This window comes from Oncorhynchus nerka, linkage group LG26, assembly GCF_034236695.1.
Source record: "Oncorhynchus nerka isolate Pitt River linkage group LG26, Oner_Uvic_2.0, whole genome shotgun sequence".
NCBI lineage: Eukaryota > Metazoa > Chordata > Actinopteri > Salmoniformes > Salmonidae > Oncorhynchus > Oncorhynchus nerka.
Genome location: NC_088421.1, coordinates 7,916,961 through 7,931,376, shown reverse-complemented (window position 1 = coordinate 7,931,376; position 14,416 = coordinate 7,916,961). Strand labels below are relative to the sequence as shown.

Below are 14,416 nucleotides of genomic sequence, written 5' to 3'. Positions count from 1 at the left end.
GTGCACTGGTCCAACTTATTGTTACATAATCCTGTACTATGAGGTCCCTCATCTCTGCTGGTCCGATTAACTGGATCACTGCCCTGTGTTTATAGTACACTACCACAACAACTAATCACTCTAAATGACACTTCAACTCTTCCTCTCCTCGTCGCGCTGTCTCCTCACATCCCTTCACAAGCTAGCTAACGAGTAAACATAGCTAGGTAGCTACATCAAAAGACAGGTGCTGGTCAACTGGATTAACTGTGCCCTCTTGTCTACATGCTGTATTAAGATGAATCCTCACCATCACATTGGACGATCATGCCCACACCCTGTCCGAAAAGAGGGTAGAATCCCCAGACTCAGACTTTCTCTCTCTCTGTATCTCTCTCTCTCAAACACACGAGCGCACACACACACGCGCGCTATAGTGGAATTTAGCTGGTGATAATGAACAATAATTTCTTCCATTTCTAAAGCGCTTTTCATAGAATCTCAAAGCGCTCCAAGAGCAAAATAACAAACAAGTAATATGTCATGACGGGTCAACCAATAGAGGCCAAGCCTTTGGAAGCTGCATCCTCTGCATATAGAGAGGGTCAGTTCATGGTTTGAGTGAAGGGAGCTGGACAGAGGATGCTAGATGATCTTGTAGAGGCCAAGCCTTTGGAAGCTGCATCCTCTGCCGATAGAGAGGGTCAGTTCATGGTTTGTGCGAAGGGAGCTGGACAGAGGATGCTAGATGATGGAGTCTGCTGATGATCTTGTAGAGGGCAAGTCTGGAAACCAGCCTGAGTCTTATAGCCACTCCTCTTCCAGTCTGTTTATCACCACTTGGCTGATGCCTCATCAGCTCTGGGTGCCAGAAAGCTCACCACACAAAGTTTAGAATAGTAGCCAGTCGTCCTCAATTCGAGCCCTCTGCCTCTGGTATAAGCAGCCAACTCGAACCAATAGACTCCTGTCCCTCACTGCTGCTGTTGTCATTGACCATAAACCCAAGCCTGTTCTCTCTCTCCCTATCTATTCTCTCTATCTATGCTCTGTCCCGCGCCTCACCTTGTTGATGGAAACACATGCTCTGTCTTTTCTATGTTGTGTTCTTAACCTTGTTATGGGAACACGGTGGCCCGCCCACTCCCTAAACTCTCACCTTGTTGTGAATGAACACCATAGAAGGATTATGGTGGCGTGTTTACTACTATAGCATACAAATGGCACCACTTGATTTTACACTCCTGTTTTAGATTGTATTTGCCTGGTATTGTCTAAGGGAATATATGTTCTTAATTCTTTTTTTTTTTTTGCAAATGACTCAAATTCCTTAGGATTTTTTTGTTGTTGCAGAGCCTAGTCCACCAGATATGTAAGCTTGTTGTGATGGTCTTCACTTGTTTTTTCTTTACCCCTCTCTGACTGGAATGGAGGGTGTGTGAAGTTCAGTGGTCCTTGACCAGGTATTGATACCATTACTGTAAACATGTCAAGTATTTTTGTACAGTATTGACCCCATGAAGACAAGTTGTCTGCTAATGGGGATCCAAATCCAAAACAAACAGGTTAACACGTTTTTGGGGTTGATGCCATGGTGAACATGCTTCCAAGTCAAATTAACACAGGAATGTGGAAACATTTAAATAAGCTATCAATTATAATGCGATAACCTATGCCCTGCATTCACAGTAACATTCAAATTGAGCCCTTGTTTTCTGGACAGCAGTAGGCTGCCATCCATGAAGGTCAACTTGTTGAGGTTGTCAACAGCATAACAGAGATTATTTCCAGACAGGCGACAGACGTGGGCTACCAGTAGGTTAATTGAGGTTATGTACATTAGAGGTGGCATAAACAATCTGTCAACTCCATCATCATGCCCCTGTTGGGTTGTTGACCATATCTTGTGGGGTGGGTTTCCAAGCACTGCGCACCCACCGCCCACTCTCATTGGCCAGTCCTGCGCATAAAGCAATGCTATTGGCTGGAGAAGTCTACTTCAAGACAATTCCGACTATCGCAATCTTCAGAAAATCAACATTGGTACGTAAACACTCGAGACAGACCTAAACGGACAGCAGCTATACGTCTTGTATTCTGAACGGACATTTCTATTTTTCTTTACTATCAGAGGAGTTTTTATTTGCCTTGCATAATGAAGTTTGTCAGATTCCTGATGAAGAACGCTGCTTTGGCAAACGTGCCAAAGCATATTGACCATTTCTCCAAATTCTCACCATCACCTTTGTCTATGAAGCAATTCTTGGATTTCGGTGAGTAGAATACAAACCCAACAGCATAATTTTGAATAACAATGTCATAATGTTGCTCTGCAAAGAATTCGAGCGACACAATGTTTCAATATTAATTTCAGTGTCGTGCACACTGATAAAGAGGGATGTCATTGTATGTTTTGCTAGCTTGCAGAATAATAGATGGTAGCAAATGTAAATAAAATGGTAATTAAACCATAAAGGACATAGTGGTGGAATCTCAATCTAAACTACAACGCTGAATATGGTAATTAGATGTCAAATTATAGTTGTTTACACTGCGGTGTTTCATGTCCAAACAATACTACATACGGATATAGGCTGGTTCAAGTTTGACCACAAACAGCAGTCACATGTACTGAACATGTTTACCTAAGGAAACCGGTTTGTTCCAGCTAGCCAATTATAATGTTTAAATGTAGGGTACAACGTTACCATTGTTTTCAGTAACGATACGAGATACTGAAGGAATAGGCAGAAGCCTGTCTGAATAGGCCATAGTTTGGCATGCACAGATGATGATGAAAAATAATAGCTATTATTATTACACAATTGTCTCGATATTTCCTCAAACACTTTTTGCTCTAGCTTATCTAACGTTGACACCCTCCATCTTCAGGTTCTACAAATGCCTGCGAGAAGACATCCTTCGCCTTCCTCAGACAAGAACTCCCCGTCCGGTTGTCCAACATCATGAAAGAGCTCAACCTCTTACCGGACCGGTTGTTGACCACACCATCCGTGCAGCTGGTGCAACGCTGGTAAGAGCCAGCAAGAGCAATCAGGAATTTATCCGGAAATGTTTTACATAACTCGCTTTGTGTGTGAAAACGTAAACTTTTAACGGGACAGTAGCCTAAAATGGCGCCCTATAATATACAATAATATATTGTCCTATAGTGTCAGCACAAACGTGTTTATTGTTTGCAGCATAGCGTACATACTTGGGGTTTGATTAAACAACATTGTTGTTTTGGACATTTGGCCAATGCACAGGACAGGCCAGCATAGCTCTAGTGTCCCAGCTGTGCGCCACTCACTCGCGCTGTGAACTTTGTCCCAGTTCCCTCCCCTCCCCTCGTTGTTTTCGACTAACGGCTGTCTTGGCAGGAACAGTTGAAACGAGGGGGGAAGTACAGTAGCCTACGTCCACCACTGCTACGCGCGCTCGAGTGTGAAAGGGGAACTTCAAGTGCAAACTGTACCATTGCACTTGTGTAATAGCCAATGAAAGCCAAATGCACTTTGAAAGACACACAATAACTTTTATGAAAAAAAGAAATGGCAGAAATCTAAGGTTTTAGAATGTGCATTGGAATTTTTTATAGATTTTTTTTATTTTACTAGGCAAGTCAGTTAATTAAGAACAAATTCTTATTTTCAATGACAGCCTAGGAACAGTGGGTTAACTGCCTGTTCAGGGGCAGAACGACAGATTTGTACCTTGTCAGCTCGGGGGGTTGAACTTGCAACCTTCTGGTTACTAGTCCAACACTCTAACCACTAGGCTACCCTGCCTTAACTATAATTTGATGTCATTTTATTGCACTTCTATGTTATAACATCATTTTACACTGTATGGTATTCTTTGGTTTATTTTATTGCTATGACTGAATTTTATGATGAGAAGCAGGCTGGAAGGAAAAGCCTGTGCAAAAATGAAGGCTCACGTTGACTTGATTTAGTTGGACAGAAGAGGCTCACTGTGCTGTCCTTAAGCAGCATATGAGTCTCAGTGGAGTAGATTTACTACTGCTGTGCATTGGAATCACATGGACATATTGAGACACACACACACACACACACACACACAAAATGTGCCTAGCAATGCGAGACGGATGAGGGGTGTCCTGGTATCAGAGCGATGCAGGAATGGCACCTAGCTGGTCCTAAAGCCAACTGGAAAATGAGAAAGTACTGCAAAAGTACCTTCGCTATCTACTGACAGTCTCTATTGACAGAGCCTGAGACCCAATAGCCTTTTGCTTTACTATTGAGAATCAATGTTTTTAGGTGTTTAAACAAATGTTGACAAAATGTCTGTTTGATTTTAACGTGGCAATAGTAAGGTCACCAAATGATCCCTTCCTTCTCTCTCTTCTAGGTACATCCAAAGCCTTATGGAGATCTTGGACTTCCTTGACAAGAGCCCAGACGACCACAGTGTCTTGCAATCGTAAGTTTTCACCAGCTTCTGCTAACTCCTCAGTATTGTGGTTCTGTGTGGCTCAATCGGTAGAGCGTGGTGTTTGCAATGCCAAGGGTTGTGGGTTTGATTCTCACCGTGGCCACCTGTACGTGAAATGTATGACTGGTGAGTAGCTTTCGATAAAAGCGTCTTCTAAATGGCATATATTAATCACCCTAACTCTGAAAAACTAGCTAGTTATTGCATGTTGGGGGGGATTGTTAAAGTCGAAGATTGACAGCCCCCTTTCTCTCCCTCTCTCCAGGTTTGTTGAGTCCCTGGAGACCATTAGGAACAGGCACAATGATGTGGTGCCCACTATGGCGCAGGGCGTCATTGAGTACAAAGACACCTTTGGCCAGGACCCGGTCACTAGCCAGAACATCCAGTACTTCCTGGACCGATTCTACATGAGTCGTATCTCCATCCGCATGCTCATCAACCAGCACAGTAAGTCCCGCCTCTGAGGTCACATGCATTCCTCATTGATCAATTCAAAATAAGCTTGTCAGTTAAAGCAACTGTTTAATTTCAAACATAGTTTAGGGGATGTGTTTTTGGGACTTGCCAACCTCTCACCAATTCCAGAGGAGCAATTCTTAGTAAATAGCTGTTGATGATGGTTGACAGCGATTCGCCTAAATCAGTTTGGCCTTGATCAATCCAATTCCCTTTAACTGAACTTGCAACTCAAGCATAATGCAATGCAACAATTTGGCCCTGGCATTGAGCAAGCCGTTTGAAGCTGAGATTAATGCTTACACTGTTAGTCTTGACACACATCCAAGTAGTGTTCTAATTGTGCTGGCAACCAGCTATACAAGGGTTGGCATGGAAAGACTGGCACATGCTGAGGTAGACTTTTTTGACAGTCTCAGCCCGGAGGCCTGACTATGGGACAGGAAATAGGGTTGTTATGAAAATAAAGACCTCACTTTACTTGTTTTGCCTCTAGAATGTTCCGACTATAGTAGGATAGTATTTTGTGTTGTCAGCTCTTATGAACCCCCCACCTCAGCACTATTTGTCCAAGGTCATTCAAACGGAACTGGGCCTTGCCGGTTCTCTCCTGCCCAGTCTTGCCTTTTTCAATCATTCACCAAAACATTTTGGACTTGGTCCATCACACGTAACATTCTAACTCTTCCCCCTTTTCCTTGCCTCCTCCCCTTGTCCCCTTTTTCTCTGCAGCGCTTGTTTTCGACGGGAACACCAACCCAGCCCACCCTAACACCATCGGGTGCATTGACTCCCTGTGTGATGTCACTGAAGTGATTCGAGGTAAGAGAACCAGTCTTTGGGGCTTACTCATTACATTGGTTTGAGGTGAAAATGAGGTGGTAGGGGGGATAGAAAGACCCAGTTGGAAGTGCTTATTCTGTTTACTTGAAGCCGGTAATTCACAAAGAGTGTCTCTACCTACATTTGGCGATCATGTCCATTTTTGTTTGTGGAGTGAGAGCCGGAAACAGCTAATTACATTTAATTCCTTCTCGTCTCTTTCTCTCCAGATGCGTTTGAGAGTGCCAAGATGCTCTGTGAGCAGTACTACCTCGGGGCCCCTGAGCTGGAGCTAAGGGTGATGAACTGTAAGCACAGCAGGCCTCTACACACCCTCACAATTAATGTGAATTTGAAGAAAATAAACTAACACATTATCTTAAAAGCTAAATGGCATCACATGCATTACGTTAGTAGCTATAGGGAAATAAACAAATGCAATTATGCACACTTCATAGTGTCGTATCATTTCCTTTTCAGCCAACAATGTCAGAGATCCAATCCAGATCACTTATATCCCCTCCCATCTCTACCACATGCTGTTTGAGCTCTTCAAGGTGAGCCCATATAATGATATCTTAAAACTCAAAATGTATGACAGGGAGGACATTGGCTGCAAGACTTTAGTACAGTAATATCAAAGTATGATGATGTTTGGTCAGATCTTATGTGTTGACAAATACCTGGACGTTCTCTTCTGATGTCCCCCAGAATGCCATGAGAGCTACTATTGAGACCCATGAAGTCAGCCACAACCTCCCACCCATCAGAGTCATGGTGGCCCTTGGCGGAGAGGACCTGTCAATCAAGGTGAGTGACAGGGCAGACTTCCAATCACAGTGCTCATATAGCCTTGTAAGAATTAGAATCGCGATGATGAGAGAACTGGGGCAAAGTGTAGAACTTTTGGGAACTTGGTGAACCAATATCTAAAACTGAACATTTCTAATACAGTTAAACTCCTTGAAACAACAAACCCAAAATAGAACCAACACATAGGCCTACAGTATGTGATCTCTAACCTTAAACCCAATCCTGTTATTCATTGAAACTCCCTCGCTGCATAACCACCTCAAATTCTTAGTTGAAACAACCCAACGGTTTCTAAGAGAAAGATGATGCTGGCTGTAATGTTGTGCCGTAGCTTACCTCTCTATTGTGCTCTCAGCCTTGTTCACCCCCTATTACAGCCTTAATTGAGTTATCCAAGGCATCATTCTTGTCAATGATTAATGCAGAGCCACTGAGCCATGCTCTCATTAACAGGATTGGACAAAGTATATAAAGCTATATTTAGTAAGGGATTAACTAAAGCTGCTATTGGTTGATATTGTTAACCTTTCCCCCAATTAGAATCTTAGCAGTGGTGAATGTGAAACTATGGCTTGTCTCACTGAATTGAGCTAAATCCTCTCATAATCCACCTCCACCACCCGGTCCATCTGCTCAACTCTGCACTAGATGCCTTGATTATTATTCCTAATGACCTCAGCATTTTCTTCTCTCTGGCCCAATGTTCTAATCCCAGGTTTATATAATAGGATTTTTTTTCATGTATTCTTGTAGTGTTAGTTGGTGTTAGCTCTACTTAAATAGACCCAGATTGAAAAATACAACATTTGAGATAATGTCAATAAATTGGATTGAGCTGAAGTGTAATCTCTGTCTCTCTCTCTTTCTCTCTCTCTCTCTCTTTTAGGTGATGGATAGGGGTGGTGGTGTCCCCTTAAGAAAGATTGAGACACTCTTCAGCTACATGTACTCCACAGCTCCCAGACCCGACTTCGGTGACAATCACCGGGCCCCACTGGTGAGTGATACACACGCATCTACTTCACAGAACCTAAAACCGCACAGGCGCCATACTTACGACTAGATAACCTTGTTTTCTTTAGCAGCATTTCTGTACCTTGAGGCCAAAGATCCTATTTTTAATTGTGCTAATAGTTCCAACTATGTCAATGTATTTTTGTCAGCCATAACATTTCCCCTATTGTGTGTCCCTCCAGGCTGGTTTTGGCTATGGGCTTCCCATTTCACGCCTCTACGCGCGTTACTTCCAGGGAGACCTGCAGTTATACTCGATGGAGGGTCATGGTACTGACGCTGTCATTCACATGAAGGTAAGAGGCAACTACCTACTACCTCTTTTTACACCTCAGATACTAATAAACTACTATTAATAAGTTGTCACATCCCTAGACATGCTAATTACTAACTCTTATCTTCCATCCCCCACTCTCTCCCTCAGGCATTGTCCACAGATTCAGTGGAGAGGCTTCCTGTGTTCAACAAGACAGCTCTGAAACACTACAAAGTTAACCTGGAGGCAGATGACTGGTGTGTTCCCAGTAAGGAACCTCTGGACCTGGCCATATACAGAGTCGCCAAGTGAACTTTGACCTTTGAATTACCTTAAGCCCTAAGGAGAGAGAAAAAGGGCCAAATCTCAATGGGACCTAATGTTGACGTGGTGGTGGGGGAAAGACGTGAACCAATGCTGGAGGAAGTCTAGAAGGGAAGAAACCTCTGATTGCACAGCTTTAAAGCCCCTGGTGGTGTCCTGTTTCAGGAAGTGGGAAACCCACTCACTTCCTGTCCCCACTAAAGTTGTGTTCCTAGGAAGGGGGTTCAGGGACAGGGGATTGAGCCAGTGCCTTAGAAAGGCCATCTTCCAAAGTGCAAGTGATTGTAGATCTCAAACTACCCTGCTCCCCAAATTGCTATACAGTCTGATCAGTGTGTTCCATCCCACACCATGGCCCTTAGCGGGAGCCTCCTGCCCACTTAGAACACCTGGATTTGGGGTTGACAGTGAAGGAGGGGAGCCTGAAAGTGAAGGAGGGAAGGTGTGAAAAATGGATCCTGGCAAAGATGGATGGTCAGAGAAGGAGAAAAAAAACAAATGCGCAAGTGGGAGATCTTGTGATTCCATTGGAACATGGGATTGACAATTACAGAGCTTTGAAGGTTTAGGGGAAGTACGTAGTCATGATGGTATTCTCTGTGAAGAATAGCCACTTCATTTGAGGATTGTTCAGTGGAGGTCGCATCATTTCAAATCCTTGTAAGAGTATGGAGAGCACACAAAGGGGGTGTTACTTAGCTGTTATCAGTGTTGTAAAGCATGGAGACAGCCAGCGTCTGGTTAGCCTTGTTGGCACCACCCTTTGTTAATCAGAGCAGCTATGTCCGGTTATAACCTGTTATGAAGATTGAAGTTGTAGCAACATAACTACTCGACTGCATCACATAGTATGGCAAACGTGTATTAAAGATAATGAGCGCCTCTTGCCAAGTGGCCAACATTTCAAACATCAAACATTCTCATGTCCTTCTAATCTCCTTGATAATTGCCTATGCATGCAGACAACAGATTGTTCACGAATATTAGCCAATTAGTCATTGTTTTCCTGGTATAAAAATCATGTATTGTATATGGATCTACTTTTGTGTGGATTGGTCAGTGAGAAAAATGTATACGCAACATTGTTTTCTTTCCATTAGCTTGAACAAAATGTCCAAAACGCGTGCAAGAATGTATGGTTTGTGCTCATATAGCCTTACTAGAATTAGAATCGCGATGATGAGAGAACTGGGGCAAAGTGTAGAACTGTTGGAAACTTGGTGAAACAATATCTAAAACTGAAAGTTTCTAATACAATTAAACTCCTTGAAACAACAAACCCCAAAATAGAACCAACACATAGGCCTATGTGACCTCTCAGTTTATAAATGTGTTGGATGGAATTCCTTGCCTGTGTGAATAGCTTGATGTAGCATGTAGAAGAACATGTGGAGATACCTTTTCTAAATGGATGACTGCACTGTAGAAGTTTGTTACTGGTACCACTGTAGTGACAGTTTGTCCTGTTTTAAAATAGTATGAACAGTATTGGTCCAGATGTGTGCGCATCCCTAGTTACAGTTGACCCAGTCAACTGAGTATCTTCTAATCAAGCCAGAACGCTAGTTTTACTTGAATTGAACAAAATGTACATTTCGAAAGTCTTATTTTTATGAAGAAAGTGATTATGTAAAATAAATATTGTCAAATTAATGAAGTTATTTTTCTTGTCTTGATTAAAAAACAAACACATGCATGAAGAACTGTGGCAGTGGTTCGATACAGTACGTCACAGCTAAGGTCAAAGGTCAGTCATACCTGCTAAATAAGCAGCCTTCTGGGCCAGCGTATGCGTTTATGACTGAGTTAAGGTCAATGCTGTGACTTGCTGTGCTGATCCACAGTCAGTCTCAGCATTTCAGCTCTACAGTCTGCTCTTCCTAGAACAGTTAAACATATACATACTATCAGAGAACAAGGGGGCGGGATGGAGAGAGCCTGATGCAGGAAGCAATAAATCTTGACCCGTCTGGCGGCACCCTTGTAACCAATCAGAGAGGAGAGCACGGCCCAGCTTTATGTAACTGTCTCTTCAAGAGAGAAAAACAAGTGTAGGAGCCAAGAGCCTACCATGCATGGATATATAGACCTGAGTTATATCAAGTACTGTTTCTCCACTGCCTTCAAAGGCACCTCATGAGTGTTGAATTGGTGTCTTTGTGGGACTCACTACAAATCTACAGAATTTGACGTTTGGGCCTTCAGCTGTTGCTTATACAGTTATATGTACAGTATGTACAGTACAAAATGAAATCACCATACCATATTTTTTTTTTAACATTTCCCGTTGCTTCATGCAAGATTTATATTTCAACAACGGGTAACTGGGGATGGTTTCATAATGTGTTTCTTCTGCAGATGTTGATTCATTCACTTTCAAACTGATTTCCGCTTCTTGGAAAAGGGTACATTCCTGGAAAGTATAGGTGTGTATGTGTGTGTGCGAGGCAGCGCACTGAGTCAAACTGCTGTACTCCTCTCATTTTAGAACATTTTGTACAGCAGCCGTTTGTGGACGTGGTTGGTCAGGCCTATATGTTATATGAGGCGGCGGTGAACATTATGTCTGCGCCAGCTCAATCAGAGAAGTCATTCAAAATATGATGAACCTCTGCAGTCTTTTTGAAACCCTTTTTCTAAGAGTGTAATGAGTTGACATTAAATTCTGATTACCTTCACTTTATTTATGCTTTTATAGCACAATAGTTTTCAATTTTGTAATGACAATGATAAAAGAAATCCAAACTTAAAAGATGGGTCAAAACAATTTAGCATAGCAACTGTAACAACAAACTTAGTTTAAAAAAACGGTTGTACATAGGAACCTATACTCATGCATAATATAACTTGGCTAATGTGTTCTAACATAGCTAAAAACAAGCATATACAACCAAATTTTCTTCCACGTTGCCAGCTCCCTGTATTTACTACCAGTGGTGGAAAAAGTACACAATTATCATACTTGAGTAAAAGTAAAGATACTGTACCTTACTAGTAAAAGTGAAAGTCACCCAGTAAATACAATTTGAGCAAGATTCTTGGTTTTAGATATACTTAACTATCAAAGTAAATGTAATTGCCAAAATATTCTTAAGTATCAACAGTAAAAGTACAATTTTAAATTATTTAAAATTCCTTATAAAATCAAAGCAAATCAGACGGCACCATTTCCTTTTTTTTTTTTTCAATTTACAGGTAGCAGATGGGGCGGCAGGGTAGCCTAGTGGTTAGAGCGTTGGACTAGTAACGGAAGGTTGCAAGTTCAAACCCCTGAGCTGACAAGGTACAAATCTATCATTCTGCCCCTGAACAGGCAGTTAACCCACTGTTCCTAGGCTGTCATTGAAAATAAGAATTTGTTCTTAACTGACTTGCCTAGTTCAAAAAAGAAATAGCCAGGGCAACACTCAGACACCAATTACAAACAAAGCATTTGTGTTTAGTGAGTCCGCCAGATCAGAGGCAGTAGGGATGACCAGGGATGTTCTCTTGATAAGTGTGTGAATTGAACACTTTTCCTGTCCTGCTAACTATTCAAAATGTAACGAGTATTTTGGGGTGTCAGTGAAACTGTATGGAGTAAAAATAACATTGTTTTCTTTAGGAATGTATTGAAGTAAAAGTAAAAGTTGTCAAAAATATAAATAGTAAAGTACAGTTACTGCAAATAACTACTGAAGTAGTACTTTAAAGTATTTTTTTTGAAGTTGTTTACACTACGGTTTACGAATTATTTCGAATGAATGAGCTAGCAGACTAGAGAGAGGTGGGGTGCATAGGGGACTTTCTGGAGACTTCGCCCAACATGCAAGGTGTTTGAGGGGACTTTGGCCGCATTTGATTTTTATAACCGCAATGTCCATGTCTGGTACACTGACACACCTCAGTGAGATAAGAGCCGAGGGGGTAGACTGGAAACGAGGGAAGAATGAACAGACGGGTAGAGGTTGAGGAACACTGATGCACAGACAGACAGGTTACATAAAGCGTGTTAATGTTATTTCCCCTGGACCAAGTACCTGTCTAGAGAATGACTGAGTGGTGGGTGTCCCAAAGTAGTAAACTATATCTGGACAGTAAAGGCCCCACACTTAAATGGTTGAGCCATATTCCATGCAGGTTGAGTTTCATAAGGTTATTTCAATGGGTTGACCACATTTCGATAACATCTTGACTAACTAACTGCTGATGACAAAAATGCCAAAAGACATTTATGACCTTTCAGCTGTATGCCATGTAAAATCTTATTGATGGCTTCATATGAATATACAATTCATACAATACATACATATGACTCTAAGGTGAGGACATAGCTGCGGAAAGAAGGGGGTGCTGAGGGTAATGCACCCCCTGATCATTTCCATTCAGAAATGGACCATGACTTTTTCCACATGTTGTTATGTTACAGCCTTATTCTAAAGTTGATTAAATTACATGTTTTCCTCATAAATCTACACACAATATCCCATAACAAACCCCCACCACAGTTTTTAGACATTTTTGCAAATGTTTCCATTGATCATCCTTGAGATGTTTCGACAACTGGATTGGAGTCCATCTGTGGTAAATCCAACTGATTGGAAATTATTTGGAAAGGCACACACCTGTCTATATAAGGTCCCACAGTTAACGATGCATGTCAGAGCAAAAACCAAGCCATGAGGTCGAAGGAATTGGCGGTAGAGCTCAGAGAAAGAATTGTCGAGGCACAGATCTGGGGAAGGGTACCAACAAAATTCTGCAGCATTGAAGGTCCCCAAGAACATAGTGGCCTCCATCATTCTTAAATGGAAGAAATTCTTCCTAGAGCTGGCCTCCCAGCCAAACTGAGCAATCGGGGGAGAAGAGCCTTGGTCAGGGATGTGACCAAGAACCCAATGGTCACTCTGAAGAGCTCCAGAGTAGTGAGGACTGCACAACGCATCACCGGGGGCAAACTACCTGCCCTCCAGGACACCTACACCACCCGATGTCACAGGAAGGCCATAAAGATCATCAAGGACAACAACCACCCAAGCCACTGCCTGTTCACCCCTCTATCATCCAGAAGTCGAGGTCAGTACAGGTGCATCAAAGCAGGGACAGAGAGACTGAAAAACAGCTTCTATCTCAAGGCCATCAGACTGTTAAACAGTCACCACTAACATTGAGTGGCTGCTGCCAACATACTGACAACTCCAGCCACTTTAATAATGGAAAAATGTATTTAAAAAAATGTGTCACTAGCCACTTTAAACAATGCCACAATATGTTTACATACCTTACATTACTCATCTCATATGTATATACTGTACTCTATACCACCTACTGCCTCTTGCCGTCTTTATGTAATACATGTATCACTAGCCACTTTAAACAATGCCACTTAATATGTTTACATACCTTACATTACTCATCTCATATGTATATACTGTACTCTATACCACCTACTGCCTCTTGCCGTCTTTATGTAATACATGTATCACTAGCCGCTTTAAACAATGCCACTTAATATGTTTACACACCCTACATTACTCATCTCATATGTATATACTGTACTCTATACCACCTACTGCCTCTTGCCGTCTTTATGTAATACATGTATCACTAGCCACTTTAAACAATGCCACTTAATATGTTTACACACCCTACATTACTCATCTCATATGTATATACTGTACTCGATACCATCTACTGCATCTTGCCAATGCCGTTCTGTACCATCACTCATTCATATATCTTTATGTACATATTCTTCATCCCTTCACACTTGTGTGTATGAATTAGCTGTTGTGAAATTGTTAGGTTAGATTATTCGTTGGTTATTACTGTATTGTTGGAACTAGAAGCACAAGCATTTCGCTACACTCACATTACATCTGCTAACCATGTGTATGTGACAAAAAAACATTTGATTTGATATTGATTTAGGCATGGATTTGAGGAATCTTTGCACTAGACTAGAACAACATTTGTTATCCAATGGTACTCAATGCAAGCTCAGTGAAAGAAAGTAGGGCTGCTTTGGTGATATCTGTTGTGTAATGGCATGTTTCTCATGCCTATTATTTAGCTTTAAAGTGATGCTTTTTAAATAAAGACTGTCCATACCAAATGAGGCTAACACTTCCCGTTGGGCCCTGTGCTAAAAAGGACAGCTGTTTTAGGAGATGAGTCTGGTTAATTACACCGGCGACCACAATTTTACATATCAGTTAAAGGAAAAGTATCTATTGAAGTATCTATTTCTGGCAGCTTGATGTTAAATCACTATCATATTATTGTATGCAGCCATTTCATCTGGGACTT

At 41.8% G+C, this 14,416-nt stretch overlaps 1 protein-coding gene across 1 annotated transcript; it reads left to right on the top strand.

The window, feature by feature from the left end:
- The first annotated feature begins 1,985 nt into the window (after positions 1–1,985).
- LOC115110158 (pyruvate dehydrogenase (acetyl-transferring) kinase isozyme 2, mitochondrial-like) lies at positions 1,986–9,781 on the top strand. Its single transcript, XM_029635566.2, has 11 exons — positions 1,986–2,252; positions 2,872–3,013; positions 4,357–4,428; positions 4,706–4,890; positions 5,632–5,721; positions 5,952–6,029; positions 6,202–6,278; positions 6,433–6,531; positions 7,421–7,531; positions 7,731–7,844; positions 7,973–9,781. The coding sequence occupies exons 1-11, from the start codon at positions 2,135–2,137 to the stop codon at positions 8,114–8,116; spliced, it is 1,230 nt and encodes a 409-aa protein (XP_029491426.1). The 5' UTR covers positions 1,986–2,134; the 3' UTR covers positions 8,117–9,781.
- The last annotated feature ends 4,635 nt before the right edge of the window (positions 9,782–14,416 follow it).

Excerpts from the sequence above, each read along its gene's own strand:
- LOC115110158 (XM_029635566.2), top strand. The coding sequence starts at position 2,135 with ATGAAGTTTGTCAGATTCCTGATGAAGAACGCTGCTTTGGCAAACGTG. Across the intron at positions 4,891-5,631 it reads CATGCTCATCAACCAGCACA|CGCTTGTTTTCGACGGGAAC; the intron begins GTAAGTCCCGCC and ends TTTTCTCTGCAG. Across the intron at positions 7,532-7,730 it reads ACAATCACCGGGCCCCACTG|GCTGGTTTTGGCTATGGGCT; the intron begins GTGAGTGATACA and ends GTGTCCCTCCAG.